The sequence below is a fragment of the Barbus barbus genome, assembly GCF_936440315.1.
Source record: "Barbus barbus genome assembly, chromosome: 45".
Taxonomy (NCBI): Eukaryota; Metazoa; Chordata; class Actinopteri; order Cypriniformes; family Cyprinidae; genus Barbus; species Barbus barbus.
Genome location: NC_136723.1, coordinates 23,279,957 through 23,301,974, shown reverse-complemented (window position 1 = coordinate 23,301,974; position 22,018 = coordinate 23,279,957). Strand labels below are relative to the sequence as shown.

The 22,018-nt window shown below is 37.8% G+C and overlaps 3 protein-coding genes across 4 annotated transcripts in view; 2 read left to right on the top strand and 1 right to left on the bottom strand.

Moving 5' to 3' along the window:
• Window positions 1-536: 536 nt before the first annotated feature.
• On the bottom strand, window positions 537-2,075 carry mrps24 (mitochondrial ribosomal protein S24; the record flags this gene model as incomplete). The annotated part of the gene is made up of 4 exons (XM_079407373.1): window positions 2,027-2,075; window positions 1,753-1,821; window positions 1,018-1,129; window positions 537-886 (listed from the first exon to the last, which is right to left on the bottom strand). The coding sequence occupies exons 1-4, from the start codon at window positions 2,063-2,065 to the stop codon at window positions 537-539; spliced, it is 570 nt and encodes a 189-aa protein (XP_079263499.1). The 5' UTR covers window positions 2,066-2,075.
• A 175-nt stretch (window positions 2,076-2,250) lies between these two features.
• Window positions 2,251-9,679, top strand: nudcd3 (NudC domain containing 3). The gene is made up of 6 exons (XM_079407820.1): window positions 2,251-2,601; window positions 3,534-3,832; window positions 5,464-5,596; window positions 5,749-5,892; window positions 6,718-6,906; window positions 9,314-9,679. The coding sequence occupies exons 1-6, from the start codon at window positions 2,404-2,406 to the stop codon at window positions 9,422-9,424; spliced, it is 1,074 nt and encodes a 357-aa protein (XP_079263946.1). The 5' UTR covers window positions 2,251-2,403; the 3' UTR covers window positions 9,425-9,679.
• A 2,262-nt stretch (window positions 9,680-11,941) lies between these two features.
• Window positions 11,942-22,018, top strand: part of camk2b2 (calcium/calmodulin-dependent protein kinase (CaM kinase) II beta 2) — a 68,652-nt gene continuing 58,575 nt past the window's right edge. For both annotated transcript variants that reach the window (XM_079408498.1, XM_079408499.1), the window contains exons 1-2: window positions 11,942-12,224; window positions 16,826-16,920. In XM_079408498.1, the coding sequence (XP_079264624.1) occupies window positions 12,163-12,224; window positions 16,826-16,920 (157 nt within the window). In that variant the 5' untranslated portion in view covers window positions 11,942-12,162. The remainder of the gene's footprint in view (window positions 12,225-16,825; window positions 16,921-22,018) is intronic.

Here is a 22,018-nt window from a genome sequence, read left to right as displayed (position 1 = left end):
CATCACTGGTAACTAATCTAAATGCCTCTGATTGGCCATTGCATTCATTCACTCACTCAACAGATACGTGCGATCAGCTGCAATGCTAAACGCATAAAAAAAACACAGAAAAAACATTTTTTTGCAACATGAGCAGATCTAAATATAATGCTGCAATCAACAATTCTCATTCAATTTTAAAATGCGGAGAAATTGACTTAACACTGATTGTTGGTGCAAAAAGTTGAATTGCAGGCAGACTCTGTTTAGATCGACTGCTTTCTATAATAATCTCTTTCTACCTCCTGTTCTTAAAGATGGTATTTCTAAACATGGCATTCAAACGTTTGACAAGCTTTATGAGGGTGACACACTTATGTCTTTCGAACAACTACAACAGAAATACTTTCTCCCCTCTAAATCTTTCTTTAAGTACCTACAGGTTACACATTTTATTCAGATACAGCAATGTGGTCATTTATCGAACCTTTCTCTTTCCCCTCTCGAGGCCATCTTGTTTGATTAAAAAAAGATCCCAAGGGTTTTATCTCATTTATCTATGGCAAGTTACTCCAGGCGATGACTGGTGCTGTTTGCAATGCTAAATCTAAATGGGAAAAAGACCTGGAGTATTTATTGACTACTTTTTCTTCCACTGTCTGCATCTCGATTTTAACTGGGCATTTGTAGAAATGGGAGAGCAGTTCCTCTGTGTAACCGATGAGAAAGTAGAATTTCGATGGTAAGAGTTTCTGTATCATCACAGCACAGATGACCAGGAGGTTTCCTCTGCGTTTGATCACCACCTCATCCGCTAAACAGCCGTGAAACGTGCCATACATGAAGCGTCTGATGAAGACGTCCTCCACAACACGCTCCGCCGCTCCATCTTCACCCTGAAGATTACCTGCGGGATGTAGAAAAGAGTCTTATTTATGATACAACAGCTAAACGAGCCAACAAGGTCTTTATTACCATCCCACATAGCTTCAGTAATGCTGGGAATCCAACAGGGTAAAGAGTGGGGATGTGACTTACTGGTGTGTTGTGAGAGCCAGCCCTTTCTGTGGCCGATGTGATGAGGATGATACGCCTGCTCGTACGTCACAGACTTGTCTCCTTTACCCACTCGAATACGAGCTGCACGGTTCTGTTCGAGAGAAGACAGATCCTCTGGGTTAAAAATACTGATTCTAGTCTCTGTCCTTCCCTCGTTTAATATTCAGTGTGTCCAGGCTTTGATTTCGTCTACTACTATGACATTTTTAAACGACTGTTGATGGTCCAATGTGGAATAAAACTTGACAGCTACTTTATAAATACTAAATCACAAATAAAATTGCTCGTAAACTCTTCAAACACATACATTTTACTGTTGCAATCTTATAGATTTCACTAATATCAATGTAGATATTTCTTGTACATTTTGTGCTTTACATGCAGAAATGTTCTTTCATTTATTCTGGAGTTTTGAAATTGTTTTATGCATTTTTTCACTTAATTATTGGATTAGTCTGCTACTGCTATTTGCCCATTTTAGTATATATAAATGTAAATATGGGACAAATAAGGCTTTGTTTAATTTTAAAGGCTGAAGTTCAATAGTACAAAAATAGTAAGTAAATAAATAATTAAATGTGTTAATATTTTCGTACTTTTTAAAATTGTTTAACCATATGTTCCCCACTTAACTATATTTAGAACAAAATAGAAGCTAAATTAAATGTGCTTAGATACACAAACTGACTGAAACACTGGAGTTTGATCACATACCTTCAAACAAGCTGCAGTACAGTGAATGTTCCTGAAACATGCCGCAGAATTGAACTGGCTGGTCACAATCTACGAAAACACAATATTTGATAAATTATATTTACTGCTTATTCAGTCGAAATCGTGTCAACACTACATTCAGTGCCAGTATCTAACAGTTATATATCTATCAGAACGCTTCTGCGTCGGTTATATAAGATATGGAAGATCCTCCCGATTAGAAACGTGTTATTAGTTAGAACAGCAAAAAAAAAAGAGTTTAATTAAATCTTACCGAGAACAATTTTGTCTGTCTGCTCAAGGACGCCGCCATGTTTTTTCTTGCACTCAAAAGCGCATTACTGCCACCTGCCGCACTGGAATTACATTTTATGCCGTGTAATATGTCAAATATTTTAATATAAATTATTATAATATAAATGTAATTGTGTATATGTAATAAACGCAATAAACTAAAAAAAAGTTCAAATGATGCATTTTTGTCCAGACTTTTATTTTGTACTGAGTGAACAGGAAGTGCCGTAGCAGCTCAGTCTCGAAAGATCTGTTGTTGTTGCCCGAGTTTTCTGTTGCTTTGCGTTTGTTTTCCATCAATAGGTATCTAAATTAAACAGCTTTCGGTCAGATTTGACCCCGCTGAGCTGCTCAGCCATGTCTTCTCCAGTGGAAATGACTGAGCTGTACGATAACGCGCTGTTAGGGATCCTGCAGCATGTTGGAAACGTTCAGAATTTTCTGCAGGTTTATTTTGGGTTCCTCTACAGAAAGACGGACTTCTACCGCCTCCTCGCCGGCCCGCAGGACCGCATGGGCTTCCCACCCGGAGTAGCCGAAAACATGGTGTTCAAGGTACTGACTGACTTTTGTTTTGATCCATAAACTGACCGGATAATGTAGAAATAAATATAAACGTGTCAGTACCATGATGGCATCAGCTGAGAATACCATGGTACTGAATGATTATTATTATTAGGGTTGTCAGTTTAACCCGTTAACTTAATTAGTTATGAAAAATAATATTTTAACGCAGTTAATAACTCACTGGTCCCGACCCCGACCCTTACATTCCATACAGTTGACAAATATGATGCCCTAAAATTCAAGATATTGGGTCACATATTATTAAAATAATTAAATTAATCAAAATGAATAATTTAATTAAAAATAAAAAGCAGTTAAATTATTTAAAATATTTACAGCATGTAACTGTTGGTGTAACATTGTCTTTAAAACAATTAAATTATTCAAAATAAATAATGTATTAAATTATAATAAATAATTTAAATAAGTAATATTATTAATTATATACAATCTTGTAATTGCTGTGACAGCGTCTTATTAATTATTAAAAAATAATTTCATCAATAAAAATAAAAATATTAAATTAAAACATTTAAATTATTAATGTATTTTATTTATATTATGCCACTTTATAATTGCTGTAATGGTCTTTAAAATTACTGAATTTATTAAATTAAACATTAATTTATTAAATAAAAAATTAAAATATAATTTATAATAATTAAGTTATTTATATATTATTATAAATTATATTATCATTTTTAAATAATATATAATATATTATTATATTTATTTTATTATATATTATTATATTATTCCACTTTGTAGTTATTAACACATAATAACATTAACACAGCATTAACACATGTTAGACTGCACCGCATAAACACAATCAAGCCTAGAAAAAAATCAGTCAACCACCCCTTTAAGAGTCTATTGAATTTACTGTAAGTGTATTTTCTGTCATTTCTTTCCGTCAGACGTTTAAGTTATTTGAGAATCTCGCGGAGCAGGACAGAGAGAGGGCAGCGAGGCTGGCAGAGGGTAATAAAGCCGCTCCTCCTGCAGTACAGGAGCTGGAGGTTCAATCAGAACAGGAGGCTGAAGCTCCTGTGAAGGAGAAGAGGAGCACAGAAGAGCCCACACCTGTCCCAGCACCATCAGCACAGAGCACAGAGACACACGGAGAGACTCCGAGCAGCACCGCTGAGCCATCAGGAGACGCACAGACGGCAGGAGCCGCAGCGCCATCAGACTCCGATTCTAACACAGCCAAAGTGTATGCTAGACTTTTAAATCATTTGCTCAAAAATATGAATACTAAAAGACACTACTGTTCAAAACTTTGGGGTCAGTGAGGTTTTTTTTTTTTTATGAAACTAGTACTTTTATTCAGCAAGGACACATTAAATTAAACGAGTGACAGTAAAGACATTTATAATATTTCAAAGATTACTCTCTCAAGTAGATGCTGTTTTTTAAACTTTCTATTCATCAAAGAATCCTGAAAATGTATTACAGTTTCCACAAAAATATTAAGCAGCACAATTGTATTGATAAAAAAAAATAGCATATTAGAATGATTTCTGAAGGATAATGTGACACTGAAAACTGGAGTAATGATGCTGAAAATCCAGCTTTGCGTCACAGGAATAAATTACATTTTAAAATGTATTTACAGTCGTGGTCAGAATTATTGGCACCCTTGGTAAATATGATCAAAGAAGGCTGTGAAAATTATTCTGCATTGTTAATCCTTTTGATCTTTTATTTAAAAATTTGACAAAAATCTAACCTTTCATTGGATAATAAGAATTTAAAATAGGGGGAAATATCAATATGAAATAAATGTTTTTCTCAAATACACACATTGGCCACAATTAACGGCACCCTTTTATTCAATACTTTTTGAAACCTCCATTTGCCAGTTTAACAGCTCTAAATGTTCTCCTATAATGCCTGATGAGGTTAGAGAACACCTGACAAGAGATCAGAGACCATTCCTTCATCCAGAATCACTCCAGATCCTTCAGATTCACAGCTCCATGACGGTGCTTCTTCTCTTCAGTTCACCTCACTCATTTTCTACAGGGTTCAGGTCAGAGGACTGGAATGGCCAGCAGAAGCTTGTTTTGTACGTTTTATCCCAGTGTTCAGCAAACCATCTTGAGTGTTTGCTGCTAAAAAGCTCATTTTTTAGTTTCATCTGACCATAGAAGCCAGTCCCATTTGAAGTTCCAGTTGTGTCTGATAACTGAATATGCTGGAGATTGTTTTTGGATGAACTAGGAGATTTTTTCTTGAAACCCTCCCAAACAACATGAGGTGATGTAGATGCTGTTTGACTGGATAATTTCATGTTCATAATCACCCTGGAGTGCTCAAAATTGTGAATATGAATGGGAATATACTTCAGAGATATTTTACTCATAAGAGTTTCTAGGGGTGCCAATAATTGTGTCCAACGTGTATTTGAGAAACATTTTTTTCATAATGAGATTTCCCCCCATTTTAAATTCTTATTATCCAATGAAAGGTTAGATTTTTGTCAAATTTTTAAATAAAAGATCAAAAGGATTAACAATGCAGATTGATTTTCACAGCCGCCTCTGATCATATTTACCAAGGGTGCCAATAATTCTGACCACGACTGTAAATACATTTTAAAATGTAATTTAGTCCTGTGACGCAAAGCCAATAATTCTGACCACTACTGTAAATAGAAAACAGTTATTTTAAATTATAATTTTTCACAATATTTCTGTTTTTATTGTATTTTAAATTAAATAAATGCAGCCTTAGTGAGCACGAGAGACTTATTTCAAAAACATTTAAAAATAAAATTCCTACTGACCTCAGAAGTTTGTGCATTGTTTTGACCTATTAACAAGCTCTATTTCACATTTCCAGTGGACAAGAACGTTTTCAGTCGAATGCAGACAGTTATAATGGTGCTGTTAGAGAAAATTACACCTGGTCGCAGGATTACACGGATGTGGAAGTTCGAGTGCATGTGCAGCCTAACATCGTTAAGGGCCGACAGGTGTGTGTAACCTGCTGCCACCTGATTTTATCAGTGTTACTGTCTCACAGTTTGGCAGAATCCTCATTTCCATCTTTTTACCTTGCTGTCTAGTATTACCGCGAAGCTAATATGATAAGAGAATGCTTTCTGATTCATCTGATTGCATGCAGGTGTCTGTGGATCTGCAGCCGGGGAGGATCCGTGTGGCCGTGAACGAGGGAGGATCACAGAGAGTCCTGATGGAGGGCGAATTCACACACAAAATTAACACGGAAAGTTCCCTATGGAGCCTGGAGCCCGGCCAATGCGTTCTGGTACACATTAATTTCGGATGGTGTATCTGAAAAAGTGATAGACTGATGCATCAGCCAATTTTTAGCCATTTTGAGACCGTATACATTTCATTGTCAGTTTCAGAAATCACTGACAGTCTTGTCAGTTGATAACAAGTACATGGCTTTAAACTTTTTATTTTTATTTTAAATGCAATTTTGTGTTAGTGTTGTTTAGTATTATTTATATACTATTATAGTTTTGAATGCATATTTTTCTATTTAATATTATTTCATTCAGTTTTAGTTTTTATTTATTTTAATTCCAGTTAGTAATTTTAATGCTGTAAATAAAGAAAAATGACTAGAAATAAGGTAAAGTTTTTCTTCTAATATAAATATACATATATATATATACACTGAACAAAATTATAAATGCAACACTTTTGTTTTTGCCCCCATTTTTCATGAGCTGAACTCAAAGATCTAAGACTTTTTCTATGTACACAAAAGGCCTATTTTTATATTTTGCACCGTGATTATTAGGTAGAGTAAAAGTTATTTCCGTACTCTTTACTGAGTCTTAAAATCGTTTTAAAACATCCTAAATTTGCCTTCATAAAACCTGCAGAAACCTTGTAGTTCCCAATAAGAGCCCTGTTTTGTGTACATCTCATTTGCTATCATTAAATTGTATTCAATATACACTGTATTATATTTCTAGATATTCTATGGAATTTAAAATATTATTATTTGATTATTATTATATGAATTATTTGAGGCAATGTAAGCTGGAGACAGATCTGATGGATTTGGTTAGTAGCTGGTTTGGTTAGGTCGTGATGATCATTTGGACTTTTCCTCCAGCTGTCCCTCAGTAAAACCGGGGAGGTTTGGTGGAGCGCCGTGTTGAAGGGTGAGGCCGAGATCGATGTGAACCAGATCAACCGGGAACGCTCTATGGCAACTGTAGATGAAGAGGAGCATGCTGTACTGGACCGCCTGTCGTTCGATTACCAACAAAAACTCCAGGGGAAACCACAGAGCCATGAGATTGTGAGCAAGCAATGGAAATTGTTATTTTCTATATTGCTTCATAACTGCTCTGGAACATAAAAAAATTCAGTACAAGGACACTTAGAATAGCTCACACAAAAACTGCTGAAAATGTGCTCACCCTCAGATGTAGATGAGTTTGTTTCTTCATCAGAGCAGATTTGGAGAAATGTAGCATTACATCACTTGTTGCAGTGAATGGGTGCCGTCAGAATGAGAGTCCAAACAGCTGATAAAAACATCACAATAATCCACAAGTAATCCATTCCAGCAATTAATGTCTTGTGAAGCAAAAAGCTGCAATTTTGTTAGAAACAAATGTTGCATCTAAAATATGAGTCCTCTATCCATAATATTGCTTTCGCCAGTGAAAAAAATCCAATCGAGAGAAATCTGCTCAGATCAAGCACCTTTGCAAGCAAAAACAGTTCAAATATGTCAGTAGACTTTGATGTGAGAGGACAACAGTGGATAGACTTTTTCACTGAAGGAAGTATTAATATGAATATGGACTGGTATTTTAGCCAGAAGCAATGGTTTAAAGTTAAAAACATCTTGATAGATTTGTTTCTTACAAACATGCAGGCTTTTGCTTCACAAAACATTAACTAATGGACTGGAGTGGTGAGGATTACTTGTGGTTTATTGTGATGTTTTTATCAGCTGTTTGGACTCTCATTCTGACGGCACCCATTCACTGCAGAGGATCCAACAACTAGTGATGTAATGCCACATTTCTCCAAATCTGTTCAGATGAAGAAACCAACTCCTCTACATCCTTGATGGCCTGAGGATGAGTACAGGTACATGTCAAAACATAAGAATATCGTGAAAAAGTTAAAGTGAAACTTTCATATATTTTAAGTCATTACATGTAAAGTAAAACATTTCAAAAGTCTTTTTGTTTTAATTTTGATGATTAGAGCTTACAACTCATGAAATTCAAAAATCAGTATCTCAAAATATTAGAATATTTACATTTGAGTTTCAATTAATGATCATCCATACAGTATAAATTCTGGGTATCTCTTGTTCTTTGAAACCACAATAATGGAGAAGACTGCTGACTTGGCAATGATCCAGAAGACGAACATTGACGCCCTCCACAAAGAGGGTAAGTCACAGAGGGTCATTACTGAAAGGTGTGGCTGTTTACAGAGTGCTGTATCAAAGCATATTAAATGCAAAGTTGACTGGAAGGAAGAAATTGGGTAGGAAAAGGTGCACAAGCAACAGGGATGACCGCAAGCTTGAGAATACTGTCAAGCAAAGCTGATTCAAACACTTGGGAGAGCTTCACAAGGAGTGGACTGAAGCTGGAGTCAGTGCATCAAGAGTCTCCACGCTCAGACGTCTTCAGGAAAAGGGCTATGAAGCCACTTCTGAACCAGAGACAACATCAGAAGCATCTTACCTGGGCTGTGGAGAAAAAGAACTGGACTGTTGCTCAGTGGTCCAAAGTCCTCTTTTCAGATGAAAGTAAATTTTGCATTTCATTTGGAAATCAAGGTCCCAGAGTCTGGAGGAAGAGTGGAGAGGCACAGAATCCATGTTGCTTGAAGTCCAGTGTGAAGTTTCCACAGTCAGTGATGATTTGGGCTGCCATGTCATCTGCTGGTGTTGGTCCATTGTGTTTTCTGAAGTCCACAGTCAACGCAGCCATCTACCAGGAAATATTAGAGCACTTCATGCTTCCTTCTGCTGACAAGCTTTATGGAGATGCTGATTTCATTTTCCAGCAGGACTTGACACCTGTCCACACTGCCAAAGGTACCAAAAGCTGGTTCAGTGACCATGGTGTTACTGTGCTTGATTGGCCAGCAAACTCGCCTGAGCTGAACCCCATTGAGAATCTATGGTGTATTGTCAAGAGGAAGATGAGAGACACCAGACCCAACAATGCAGATGACCTGAAGCCCACTATCAAAGCAACCTGGGCTTCCATTACACCTGAGCAGTGCCACAAACTGATCACCTCCATGCCGCGCCGCATTGATGCAGTAATTCATGCAAAAGGAGGCCCAACCAAGTATTGAGTGCATAGAAATGAACATATTTTTCAGAAGCCTGACATTTCTGTTTAAAATATCCTTTTTTTTATTGATCTTATGTAATATTCTAATTTTCTGAGACACTGAATTTTGGGTTTTCATTATCTATAAGCCATAATCATTGAAATAAAGGCTTGAAAGGTTTCACTCTATGTGTAATGAATCTATATAATATATGGGTTTAACTTTCTGAAATGAGTGAGAAAAAATATTGACCTTTTTCACGATATTCACATTTTTTCAAATGTACCTGTACATTTTCAGCATATTTTCATTTTTGAGTGAACTATTCCTTTAAGAGTTTACATGAAAAACTATCTGGATATTGTATTGAAAGATTGTACTTTGTATTTCAGAAAGTCCATGAGATGCTGAAGAAAGGCTGGAATGCTGAAGGATCTCCATTTAAAGGCCAAGACTTTGACCCCTCCCTGTTCAACATCCCACCAAGTGCTGTCCAGTTTTGAGGTCACATGACAGTGCCAGATGTAAAGTCAGCACTTACTTTAACAAACACACACACACACTGAAGTACAGTGACGGTGCCGGTTTCTTGCAGTGCTATAAAATGAACATCAACAGTGTCTGCGCTGCACATCTCATGCCAATTTTACTGATTCACTGGCACTGATAATTGTCTCATATTTAGTTACTGTTGGCATGCAAAATGGGCCGTTGATCATTTATAATTTTTTAGTATTTTATTAAATCAGTTGACTGAGGTTTTCTTTGGCTACGTGTGTCTGTGATCTTACATTTGCCCAATTATTTGGGCTTATTGATTGTTAGTTTACATATTATTTCAGTGATCTACAATAGCGACGGTGAAACAGAGTTTCATCGGTTATGTTAAAGGTTTTTGCTCTTTCTTTAAGCTGATTGCTGGAGTTCACACAAGAAAGAAATTCTTTCCTTCACTGGTTTCCATCATTTGCATCATATTTTTGTGCCTGAATCTAATAAAACATTCTGCAAACATTAAATTTGTCTTATTATTTGATTGCTGTCACACTGCATTAGATAAAGTATTGGCACAAACACACTTTTCATGCTAAAAAATTCATAATAAGTTATTAAAATGATAAAACTCCAAAATGTTGGTGGACTCTACTCTTTAATTCACTCCACACATTTCCTGTAGGGTTCAGATTTTGTGCTGTGACCCATTTTTGTGTTGATTTTGATGTTTGTTCGGAAGATCCAGCCATGGCCCATTATCAGATTTCTAGTACAAGCAGTCAGGTTTTGAGATTTTTTTTTTGTTGGTATATTGGTATTTGCTAGATGATGCCATGTATCTGAGCAAGATGTTCAGGACCTCTGGCAGAAAAAATAGGCCCACAACATTAAAGATCCAGCAGTATATTTAACCGTGGGCATGGGGTACTTTTTATCCCTGTGTGCACCAAACCTAACTTCTGTGCCAAAAAGCTTAACTTTTTAGCCTCACTTGACCACAGAACCCGGTCCCATTTGATGTACCAGTAGTGTTTGGCAATTGAATATGCTGGAGTCTGGTTTTGGATGAGAGCAGAGGATTTTTCTGGAAACTCTCCCAAATGACTTGTGGTGATGTAAGACTGAACTAATTTCTACAATTCTTTAGATGTGATCCTTGGAGAGTCTCCTTGTCTTGCATTACGACAATATAGACAGGCAGATTTGTAACATTTTTAGTAGATTAAAACATCTTAATTATTGTGCTGATGGTGGAAATGGGAGTTTTCAATGATTTAGCTAATTTCTTACATCATCTTTCTATTTTGTGAAGCTCAACAATCTTTTGCCGCACATCAGAACTATTTTCTTTGGTTTTCCTCCTTGTGATGGATGATTAAGGGAATTTGGCCTTTGTGTTTCTTCATATCTATACCTTCATGTGTAACAGGAAGACCTGGCCGGTCAGTTTCATGTTTCTAGTCACATTAGTGCTAAAATATGGTAAATATGAATGGGGATATACTTGAGAGATACTTTACACATGAGAATTTCCAGGGGTGGTAATAATTGTAGCCAACCTTTACTGGAAAATGTTTTTTTTTTTTTTTATCTTATAGATTTTTGTGACTTTCTTGAATGAAAGGATAAACAATACAGATTTATTTTCACAGCTTTCTTAATTTATCATAGGGGTGCCAATAGTTCTGACCACACACACACACACACTACCCTATCTATCTATCTATCTATCTATCTATCTATCTATCTATCTGTCTGTCTGTCATATGTAGGGTATACACACACACACACACACATGTTGGTTTTTGTGGTTTATGGGGACTCTCCATAGGCGTAATGGTTTTTATACTGAACAAACTGTGTGTGCTATTGCCCTACACCAACCCTACACCTAAACTTAGCCCTCACAGGAGACTTTGTGCATTTTTAGATTTTCAAAAAAACACCATTTAGTATGTTTTTTAAGCCTTTTGAATTACGGGGACATAGGCAGTGTCCTCATAAACCACCTTCATATTGTAATACCTCTGTCATACCATGTCATTATACAAATTTGTGTCCTCATAAACCACATAAACATGCACACACACACACACACACACACACACACACACACACACACACACATATATATATATATATATATATTTAGTTTAACATGCATGAAAACAGTGCTAAGTGCTGTAGCGATTAAAATTACAGATGAAAATGAAAGATAAGTGTCAATTCGCGAATTGCATCAGATTGCTTTTTGCGCGTTTTATTCAGCGTTGAGCTTTATAATCAATCACAGAATCAGGTTTTAGGTTGATCATTGCTGAAAACAACACGAGTGCGCAAATTATGTGTTTCGTGCTATGACATATATTTTCAGTGTTGTATATAGATTTGGTCAGTTAAATAGAACATTATTCATTTCTAAATGCGTTATTAGTTTCATAATGAGAGCACCTACTGAAAAGGTGAAAAACGGAGAGATGTTGCAGGTGTGCGCTCCGCCGCGCCCTCCAGCGGTGACAGCGCGCGCCTCTCGCAGCGGAAAACAAGTGCACTGCAGCTGAACGCGCATTCGGTGAGAGGTCGGTAAAGCAGTCGAGTCTGCTCGTCGGCGAACCTCTCCCTCACACGAATCCGTATCCACGGTCAAGTTTTGTCTTCAAAATCCCGCAAGTCGAAGGCACAGGAGAATAATCGTAGTGCTGGACACACAGCTCGGATATTGTAGCGAACGCTGAGGGCTTGAGAAATGGCAACGACAACTTGCACGCGCTTCACCGACGAGTTCCAGCTGTATGAAGAACTTGGAAAGTAAGATTTGCTTTCTCTGCTGGTGTTTGTTCGTAACCCGAGTGTCTTGTATTGATATCACACATTTTCTGAATGTAAATTCAAATGCAAAAGCCCAAAGGAGTTGTCAGGAAACATTAGAAGGAGTTGCGTGTAAATGCTCTATCGAATCTGTGACGATAAACTGCGATCTGGTGATCGTTTTGAGAATGTTTGATGCTTTTTGGCACCTGAAATGCATTGAGGATCTGTCGGGAATCCTGAAGACGTGTTGCATTTAAATACTCTGTTATCATGTATGTTAAAGTGAATGTTTACATTTTTACTATATGCGCATGCATATGTTTTTTGCACGTTTGAACTCGATGTATCTCGTGCAGGATGCACAAAAGAGCTGTCAGGAAACATCAAAGGGAGTTGCATTAATACTCCCACTACTGTGTTTACTTTAACTGTCTGTGCTCATAAATATAAGCCGTCAGAGGTTAATTTTAAGGATATTGCATGTTTTGTGGCCCCTCTGGTGCATTTCATACAGAAAGCTCAGAGGAGCTGTCAGGAAATATCAGAGGGGAGTTGCATTTAAATACACCCACCACTGTGCATATTACAGTGAATATTTATGTGCATACAGTCTCTGATTATAAAAATGAGCGTGCAGGTGTTAAATTGAGGATGCTGCATGCTTTTTATTTGCTGTTTGGAAAATAATGGGGAGTTGCATTGAAATGTATTAACTAAAGAGCTAAATTGTGAGTGTATTGAATCAAAGATTAAACAAGATCAATTAGGGGTTAATTTAAAGGATATTGCATGTTAATGTAGAGATATTGTGCATCTAGAATGCACAAGGGAGTTGCATTAATATGCATGGGGGTATTTAACATAATCCTGAGAATATTGCATGCTGCATTTCATGCAGAAAGCTCAGAGGAGCTGTCAGGAAACATTACAGCGACTTACAGTGAGTTTATTTCATATGTCTGATTATAATTATCAGCTGTCGGGGTTATTTGGAGGTTATGTTCAGTGTGATACATTTGAGAGTATAATCAGGACCAAAAGGTCACTAAAAAAGGTACAACGCTGTCGCTGGGGCGGGATCCTATAGGTACAAAATTTAAAAGGTAAATTTTTGTACATTATTTACCCCTAAATGCTACATATTAGTAGCTCGACTGTGGAGAGAGTCAGAAGCACTAAATTCCGGGGGGTGCACATCACAGAGGATCTCACCTGGACCACCAACACCATGTCACTCTCCAAAAAGGCACAACAGCGCCTACGGCTGAAAAGAGCAAGTCTCCCTCCACCCATCCTCACCACATTCTACAGAGGCACCATTGAGAGTGTGCTGACCAGCTGCATCACTGTCTGGTACGGGAACTGCAGTGCTGCTGACCGCAAGACCCTCCAGCGGACAGTGAACACAGCTGCAAAGATCATCGGTGCCCCTCTCCCCTCCATCCTGGACATTTTCCTTACACGATGCTCCAGCAAATCCAACAGCATCGTGAAGGACTCCACCCATCCCTCCCACAGTCTCTTCCAGCTCCTACCATCAGGAAGACGGTACCAGAGCATCAGAGCCCGCTCCGCCAGACTGCTCAACAGCTTTTTCCCCCAGGCTGTGAGAGCCCTGAACTCAAACCACCCCGTCCCCCTCTGAAACCCCATGAAAACCCCTACCTCCTGAAACATGGACCACCCCCCCACACCAAAGAAAAAACTGCATGGAACTTTTTTTGTGCAATTGGAAGTGTGCTACACACGGGTGAGTGTACAAACCACCTGTAGTAACACACTCTCCTCTATGTGTACTAGACACTTTACACACACTGCTGCGTGTACACAATCCCACAAAGACTCAGCAATATATGTATTTTTACATGCTCATGCACTACAAATCATCCTGCTCTGTTCCCAAACCAGCTGCTCGACTCAAAATGTACAGTATTTGTGAATCATTCGTATAGTTTGTATTTTTTATCGTTTATTTTTTTAGTTTGTATAGGGTAAATATTTATATATAGTATACTTCTAGTTAAATCTGTCCGTAGGTTAGTAGTGTATAGGTTTATAGTGTTTTTTACTTCACTGTTGTATGTCTGTATTTATGTAGCACCGTGGTCCTGCGAGTATGTCCCCACATGTAGCAGAATAACAATAAAGCTCAACTTGACTTGACTTAAAGTGCACATTATTACTTTAAAAGTACATAGTAGTATCTAAAGTGTACATATTCATACATGAAGGGTATCAAGAGTTCTGTAATGAACGTTACAATGTATCATAAACTCTGGGCAGCAGTGAAGGGTCGCAACATTGTGACATTTGGAGCTGTGAGAGCTGCCCGGGCGGCTGTTTGCTGTCTATAATCTGACTCTGTGTGTGTGTGTGTGTGTGTGTGTGTGTAACATGCCAGCGGCCTGACGTTAGGAAATAATTTTACTCTCTCAGCCCCCCTACTTCTCCAGTCAGTCAGTATTGTGTTTCTTTTGCACGTTTTTTCTCCTGAATGATGAAACGGGCCCCGTGTGTGTCACCCACAATCACAAAAACACACAGATAGCAGTAGAAGCTTTTTCATAGTCTCATAACTTTTTAAACTTCTCGTTTTTATAAATACTCTCTGGGTTTCATTTTCACTTTATCTCAGCGTAGTGTATATTCCCGCTCACTGAGGAGAAATAGACTTTTTTTTTAAACATTTTAAACATTTTGTATTTGTGATGTTTCAGCAGATCTTCACCATACTAAACTGAATATTTGACCACATCCTCAAGACATGCATTTTAGCCGTTTCTTAACAGCTTTTATTTTTTTTAGATAAGTGTACACATCATGTACACTGTAAGTAAATATATATAAAAGTATAAATATATATTCATTTGTTATATAGAAATAGTTTTTATAAATTTAATTATACATTTTATTTTATATACATATTAACAATTTATATATTATATTATGAATTCAACATTTTATGATTTAATTTACAGGGTTATGACTTGTCAGAGCAAAGTTGTTGTGGTGGTGGTTTGTGAGCATGTTTTCTGCTGCTGTGTGCCAGTTTACCCTAAACTCCGGTTGGGTTTTCCTGACAGGTCGCCGGCAGTAAATCAGCTCAGTGTCTCCTCGGAGACGCTCGGCTGCTTCCAGCGCTAATGAAACAACACGTTTGCTAATAGAGTGCACGACTCATGACCTTCTGCTTTATTAGTCGAGAAGTTTCTTCTTCCTTCTTCTTGAACGTGTTGTTTCCCTCCCACTGGCAAGCAATAATTTATTTAATTAATTATAAAACATGATATTAGCGGTTGACTGAGTTTATTAGCTGATAGGCCTATTTGGGATTTTTAAATAATTTTAAGTTTTTAATTATATTAAGTTTTTCTTTTTTTGATCGATAAATGTCACAAGTGGGACTTTTATTTGAACAGCTCTGTGATGTTTTACTTTAGGAAATGTCAATATTATGCAAAATCAATTTAATCGCACCAGTTGTTATGCTTGTGTTAAGATCTTTAAATTAAATAGTGCAATTTCATACATATCAGCCTTCATAAAACATATATTGTCACCCACTACATTATACGTGTTAATATGCTGACCTTACTGCAATCTGCAATGGCAGCATGGTACAGTAATTATATCAGATGATAATACTATGGTACTTCATTACCACATGCAAATAGTATTGTATTTAATTATATGCAATATATATTTCTATCTAGGCCAATATTTAATATTTAATTTTGCATTCACAGAGTTAAGCTTAATAGCTGTGAAATGTTATGCAAATTTAAAAAATGTTTAAAAATTGTAGCATTTAGAGTTATTGAGTTTAGTATTTAGTGTTTTATTTTTCATTTTATGGAATAACATACTTTTGGTTTTACAAGTTATCGGCAGTGTTACACTTGCGATTTGGATACTATTATAGATTGTATTAATATTTTGAATCCGTTTTTATTTGATTATTTCTGTTTTCATTTCAATTTTAATGAAAGTTTTAGTAATTTTGCTGCGTGTTTTGATCATCGTGTTTTTTCCAATGTGTCTGTATAGTTTCTGTTCATTTTTTCAGTTTTACGCTCGACAGTTTTACGCTATGTAGTTTCTATGTAGCATGTGGTCTGTTTTTATCACGTTCTCATCACATGGGTGTTTCCAAGGGCATTTGAGCCTGTCTTGAGGGCCCGTAGAGTCACGGATCCGGAGCGCCTGCTTGAGACATGCCGAGTGTATTGTGTAACTGTAACTAGGTGTGCTAAATTTAGCCGGTAAGGAATGACATCATGACTCTCTCAAGTGATTTTCATAACGCAGGTCTTTCAGAAAATAGACTCAGTGAGGCTTTTGAAAGACAGAGTGTGTTTCCCATGTGAATATCATGAATATTTGCGTATCAAACAAACACCTGCGTGTTGTTTTCATTTCTGATTTGAAGAGGTAGATGTGCATAACTGTTGTTCTTCTTAACAGTTCACCCAAAAATAAAACATTTGCTTGCATGGAACACAAATAGAGAACTAGTGTCCCTTTAAGCGGTTTTTGAAGGGTTTGAACTGGTTCCACATCAAGTTCAATGGTGTATTTTGTTCTGTCTGTTTCTTCAGGGGGGCCTTCTCAGTCGTGCGACGTTGTGTCAAGCTGTGCACGGGCCAAGAGCATGCTGCCAAAATCATCAACACCAAAAAGCTCTCGGCAAGAGGTAAATCATGACTGCTGGAAAATGTTTTTGGGCAGGGAAAGGGGGTTCATTTGCACTTTGGGTATGGATGATATGGCTAAAAAAAACCTGTGGATATTTTCAGGTCTTTTAAGGATATTTGACACGTACCTTAATATTTATGTATAGTGGTCTGAAATGGCTTGAAATAATGGGTTTGTTTTAAGCAAGCAGCTTGAAATTAATTCAATGATATACTATGCTTATATAAAATTTGCATAATGTTTGGAGTTCAATTTTTAATAGTGTTATATTTAAAGTACATTACCATTCAGAACTTTGGGGTTGGGGAGATTTTAACATTTTTGAAAGATTGTCACCAAGGCTGCATTTATTTGATCAAAAATACAGTAAACAATAACAGTAATGTTGTGAAATATTATTACAAGAATAACATAACTTTTCTGTTTGAATATATGTTAAAATGTAATTTATTCCTGTGATTCAAAGCTGAATTTTCAGCATTAATCCAGTCTTCAGTGTCACATGATCCTTCAGAAATCATTCTAATACGCTGATCTGCTGCTCAAGAAACATATCTGATTATTGTCAATGTTGAAAACAGTTGTGCTGCTTCATAATTTTGTGCAAACCATGATACTTTTTCTATGAATAGAATGGCATTTGTTTCAAATAGAAATCTTTTGGAACATAATAAATGCCACTTTTGAACAATTTAATGCATCCTTGCTGAATAAAAATATTAATTTCTTTTGAAAACATCTTTCTTAGCTCAAACTTTTAAAAGATGGTGTATTTAAAAAAAGTATAAATATAAAAATTACAACAGTAAACCTTGCTTTTGCCAATAATTCTGATTTAATTTATCAACTGACAACAATCTTGACCAGTAAATTCAAAATAATAATAATAGTGATGATCAGTTTAACCATTATGCAGCATGACTAATATGTTATTTGACTAAATAAATTCCCGACTTTTTCCCCTAGAATGAAAATTCTGTCATTATTTACTCACCCTCAAGTTGATCCAAACCTGTAGGAGTTTCTTTCTTCTGCTGAACACAAAAGAAGATGTTTTTGAAGAATGTTGGTAGCCAAACAGTTTCTGGTAGCCATTGACTTCCATAGTATTTTTTTTACATACTGTGGAAGTCAATGGGGACCGTCAATTGTTTGGTTACCCACATTCTTTAAAATTTCATCTTTTGTGTCTAACCCTTTACCACATGTTCTAGCAGACCCCAAAAATGAAATTCTGAATTTGTAAGTAAGCATAATATGGCCACTTTAAATGACTAGGTGAATATGAAGATGGCAACACTTAGCCTAGTTTGTTGTGGTGCTCTGTGATATTTTGGGTGAACGTGTCTGTGTGTGTGTTTTGGGAAGCGTTGGCCACAAATCGGATAATCATACAGTCTGCAGGTCATCACAGGCAGCCTGACCATTTGGCACGCCACTGACAGCGTGTCTGTGCGGCCAACATGCCAAAAGCCCGGGACTCGTGTACATGCTCGAACACACACTGGCGCTGCACGGCTTCAAGTACTCCAACACCAGGGGCTTTTGTTTGTCGCTGCACTTCTGAAACAAAGCCATGCCACACTTCAAGTGGAAAAAGTTCAGATTGTCGCTTCATCATCGCTGCTGTTGTTTTGACTCAGCTCGGGACCACATCTGACACCTCGCTGTCCCCTGAAGCCCATGCAACGATTCGCTTTCACTCAGACATCAAGGTGCATTCATATTATCGCGGTTTTGCTACAGAAACAGGGTTTGGGTGTCATGTGATGGCAGTGTCAGCATTGAAAGCGTTCATGTGGCTAGTGGAAACTGGTGTAAATGTGAGGGGGTGGGGCCTGGGTGGAGTGATTGACACTGAGTGCAGCCAATGAGAATGCAGCCCCTTCCTGAACAAGGATTGTCTTATTACACAACAAGAGCTGCTTTAGGGAAGTTGTGATTTGCTGTGAATACTTTGTGCATAATCGCAGCACCTGCAATGCAGTATGGAGTTGACCTGGATTTACCAAAAGTGTCTCACACACACACAGCTCTAGGTTGATCGTGGCAGTCGACTCGGGGATTGTTTCCAATTATAATGGCTCAGTGCTGGGATAAATAGCCATAAAAGCGATTGTTGGAGATGTAATTGTATCTGACAGGCCTATTATCCTGCCATGCAAACATGAGCACAGTTGCATTTGATTGCATACAGTTGGTCTCAAATAAGTGGCTTCCTCTGTGTGAAACACCAGTTATCTTTAGTTTACATCCTGGTAAATTTATTTGCATCAAATTGCCCGTCTCTAGTTATTTTGTTGGAATATGTTCTTTATGTATGATGAATTAATTGTTACTTTGGATAAAAGCTTCTGCTAAAATCTAACCTTTCATTGAACTAAAACTATTTTGAATGGGGGAAAATCTCATTATGAAATAAATGTTTTTCTCAAATACGCGTTGGACACAATTATTGGCACCCCTAGAAATTCTTATGAGTAAAATATCTCTGAAGTGTATCCAAAGAATATATTTCTGATGTGCAGCAAAAGGTAATTGAGCTTCACAAATTAGTGAAGTGACTTTAAGAAAAGAGCTAGAGCAGTGAAAATTCCCATTTCCACCATCAGGGCAATAATTAAGAATTTCCAATCAACAGAAAATGTTATGAAACTGCCTGGAAGAGGACGTGTGTCTATATCGTCCTAATGCACGGTGAGAATGAGAGTTTAAGTGGCTAAAGACTCTCCAAGGACCACAGCTGGAGATTTGCAGAAAATAGTTTAGTCTCAGGGTCAGAAAACCTTATATAAAAAAAAAAAATGGTCAAACAGCACCTACATCACCACATGTTGTTTGGGAGAGTTTCAAGAAAAATTCTCCTAGCTCATCCAAAAACAAACTCCAGCATATTCAGTTATCAGACACGACTGGAACTTCAAATGGGACTGGCTTCTACGGTCAGATGAAACTAAAAAAATGAGCTTTTTAGCAGCAAACACTCAAGATGGGTTTGGTGAACACAGGGATACAAAATACCCCATGTGTACAATTAAACATAATGCTGTATTTTTGATGTTGTGGACCTATATTTCTGCTGGAGGTCCTGGACATCTTGTTTAGACACATGGCATCATGGATTCTATCAAATACCAGCAGATAAAAAATCAATAAGTGACTGACTCTGTTAGAAATCTTATAATGGGTCATGTTTGGATCTTCCAACCGTACAACCATCCAACCAAGCTTCTGCTGGCCATTCCAGTCCTCTGACCCCGAACCCTGTAGAAAATGAGTGAGGTGAACTGAAGAGAAGAAGCACCGTCATGGAGCTGGGAATCTAAAGGGTCTGGAGGGATTCTGGACAGGGTTTGAAATTAACACCCGCCAAATGCGGGTAAAAATCAGCTGTGGCGGGTAACGCTGTCAAATCACTAGCCAATTTGGCGGGTTACTTTTCGTAAGTTATGTTCACTCATTAATGTCTTGGGGAAGTTCATGCAAGCCAAGTCTGTGCAGGTTTAGCGCAAATTCTGAACTCGTGAGACATCATGACATTATCGAGTATATTGCAAAAACCAAACAAAACACACCTACAGAGTGCACTCATACAGAACTGTGATGAAGTCTGGTTAGACTAACTAGAGCGCGTGCGCATTTAGAGCGCATCCTTTCACTGCATGATTCAGTCTATTAATATGCATTAAGAATGATCATAATTCAAGATAAGGGGGCAGAAAATGTATATATTTATATAAATTCATATAGTTAATCAATATCACCCAAAGAGTGCCGTTTTTTCTTTAAAAATCAGCATGATTACAAATGTGATATTGATTTTATTCAACCGTTCAATAAACAATAAGATAATATCAAGAGACTTATGTTTTAGCCACCATATTTCCTGTTTTTGTGCTATTTCGACAACAAAAAACATTCCAAACACAGCCACAGCGCTGTTTTGCGTCTCGGAGCAACATGATGGCGTTTTGTTCCTGAATGAATCAATCAATCGTTTAAATGATTCGGTTCAATCGCAATGACTCCCTTATTAACAGTGACTTGATGCCACCTACTGGTGATTTTAATTTCACATTTACAGTATCTTTTCATTTTCATTCAAATGTCAGTATTCAACATTTCATGTTTAAAATATCGAAATATTATTTATACATTTCTAACTGCAAGTTAAAGCATTCCATGTCCTTCTGAGCTGCATGTGTAAATACATTTAAATGCCACTTCATATGCATCTTCTGTAAAGATGAATTTTATTGGTACTGATTTAATTTGTTTAGTAACAGCCTAAATGTATTATTATAATTGACTGATTAAATGCAAGAATTTGACTCAAAAGATGATGCACACTTTTAGAAAAAAAAGGTTTTATAAAGGTAAAAATGCCCATAAAACGTAAAATCAATTTAAACTTATTGGAAAAGATTAATTTCTATCACTGCTGTGAACTGACCACACAGAATATTGTGGCGGGAGGAGCAAACGACAGACACAGTGGGCGAAAAGGGGGAAAAGTGTCCAAATAAACGGGGAATCTGGTGTCATCGTTGTGCTGCGGGGCATGTGCAGGAGGGTAGTGTTCAGAAGGGAAGGGTCCAGGGAAGGGGCGGAGTCCGGTGGCCGCACGCGCTCCCCTCCTGGTCCGGGGCGGCGGCTTCTGCTCGCGGCTTCGTCCTCTGCTGGCCGCGGCACTTCTGGGGGACTCTACGGCCCGGCATCCTGGCCCGTCGGCCGTATCACGAGTGCGGCGTCATTTGGACTGCGGCTCGCGTCTCAAGGAAATCCCTCAACGCTCCCTTCCTGGACCCACGAGGACACCAGCGTGCATGCACGGGGAAGAGACCGGTCTCCCGAGGAGAGGCGCGCTCGGCATTTAAACGGCGGCGGTGATGAGGCTCTATTCACATCAGCTGCGCCTCATCACACGCCGCCAGCCCTGGCTGTTTCAGCGCCCCTCCTCTCTCACACACCCACTCCCGTCGGGAGCCTGGTGAAGGGCGGCGAATACGGGACGGGGTGGTGATGACAATAAGGGGGGAGGCAGCCGACTCGTCACAATATGAAGAATATCAAAAACTATAGGAGTCAGCTGTCCA

Excerpts from the sequence above, each read along its gene's own strand:
- nudcd3 (XM_079407820.1), top strand. The coding sequence starts at position 2,404 with ATGTCTTCTCCAGTGGAAATGACTGAGCTGTACGATAACGCGCTGTTA. Across the intron at positions 5,597-5,748 it reads ACATCGTTAAGGGCCGACAG|GTGTCTGTGGATCTGCAGCC; the intron begins GTGTGTGTAACC and ends GATTGCATGCAG. Across the intron at positions 6,907-9,313 it reads AACCACAGAGCCATGAGATT|AAAGTCCATGAGATGCTGAA; the intron begins GTGAGCAAGCAA and ends TTTGTATTTCAG.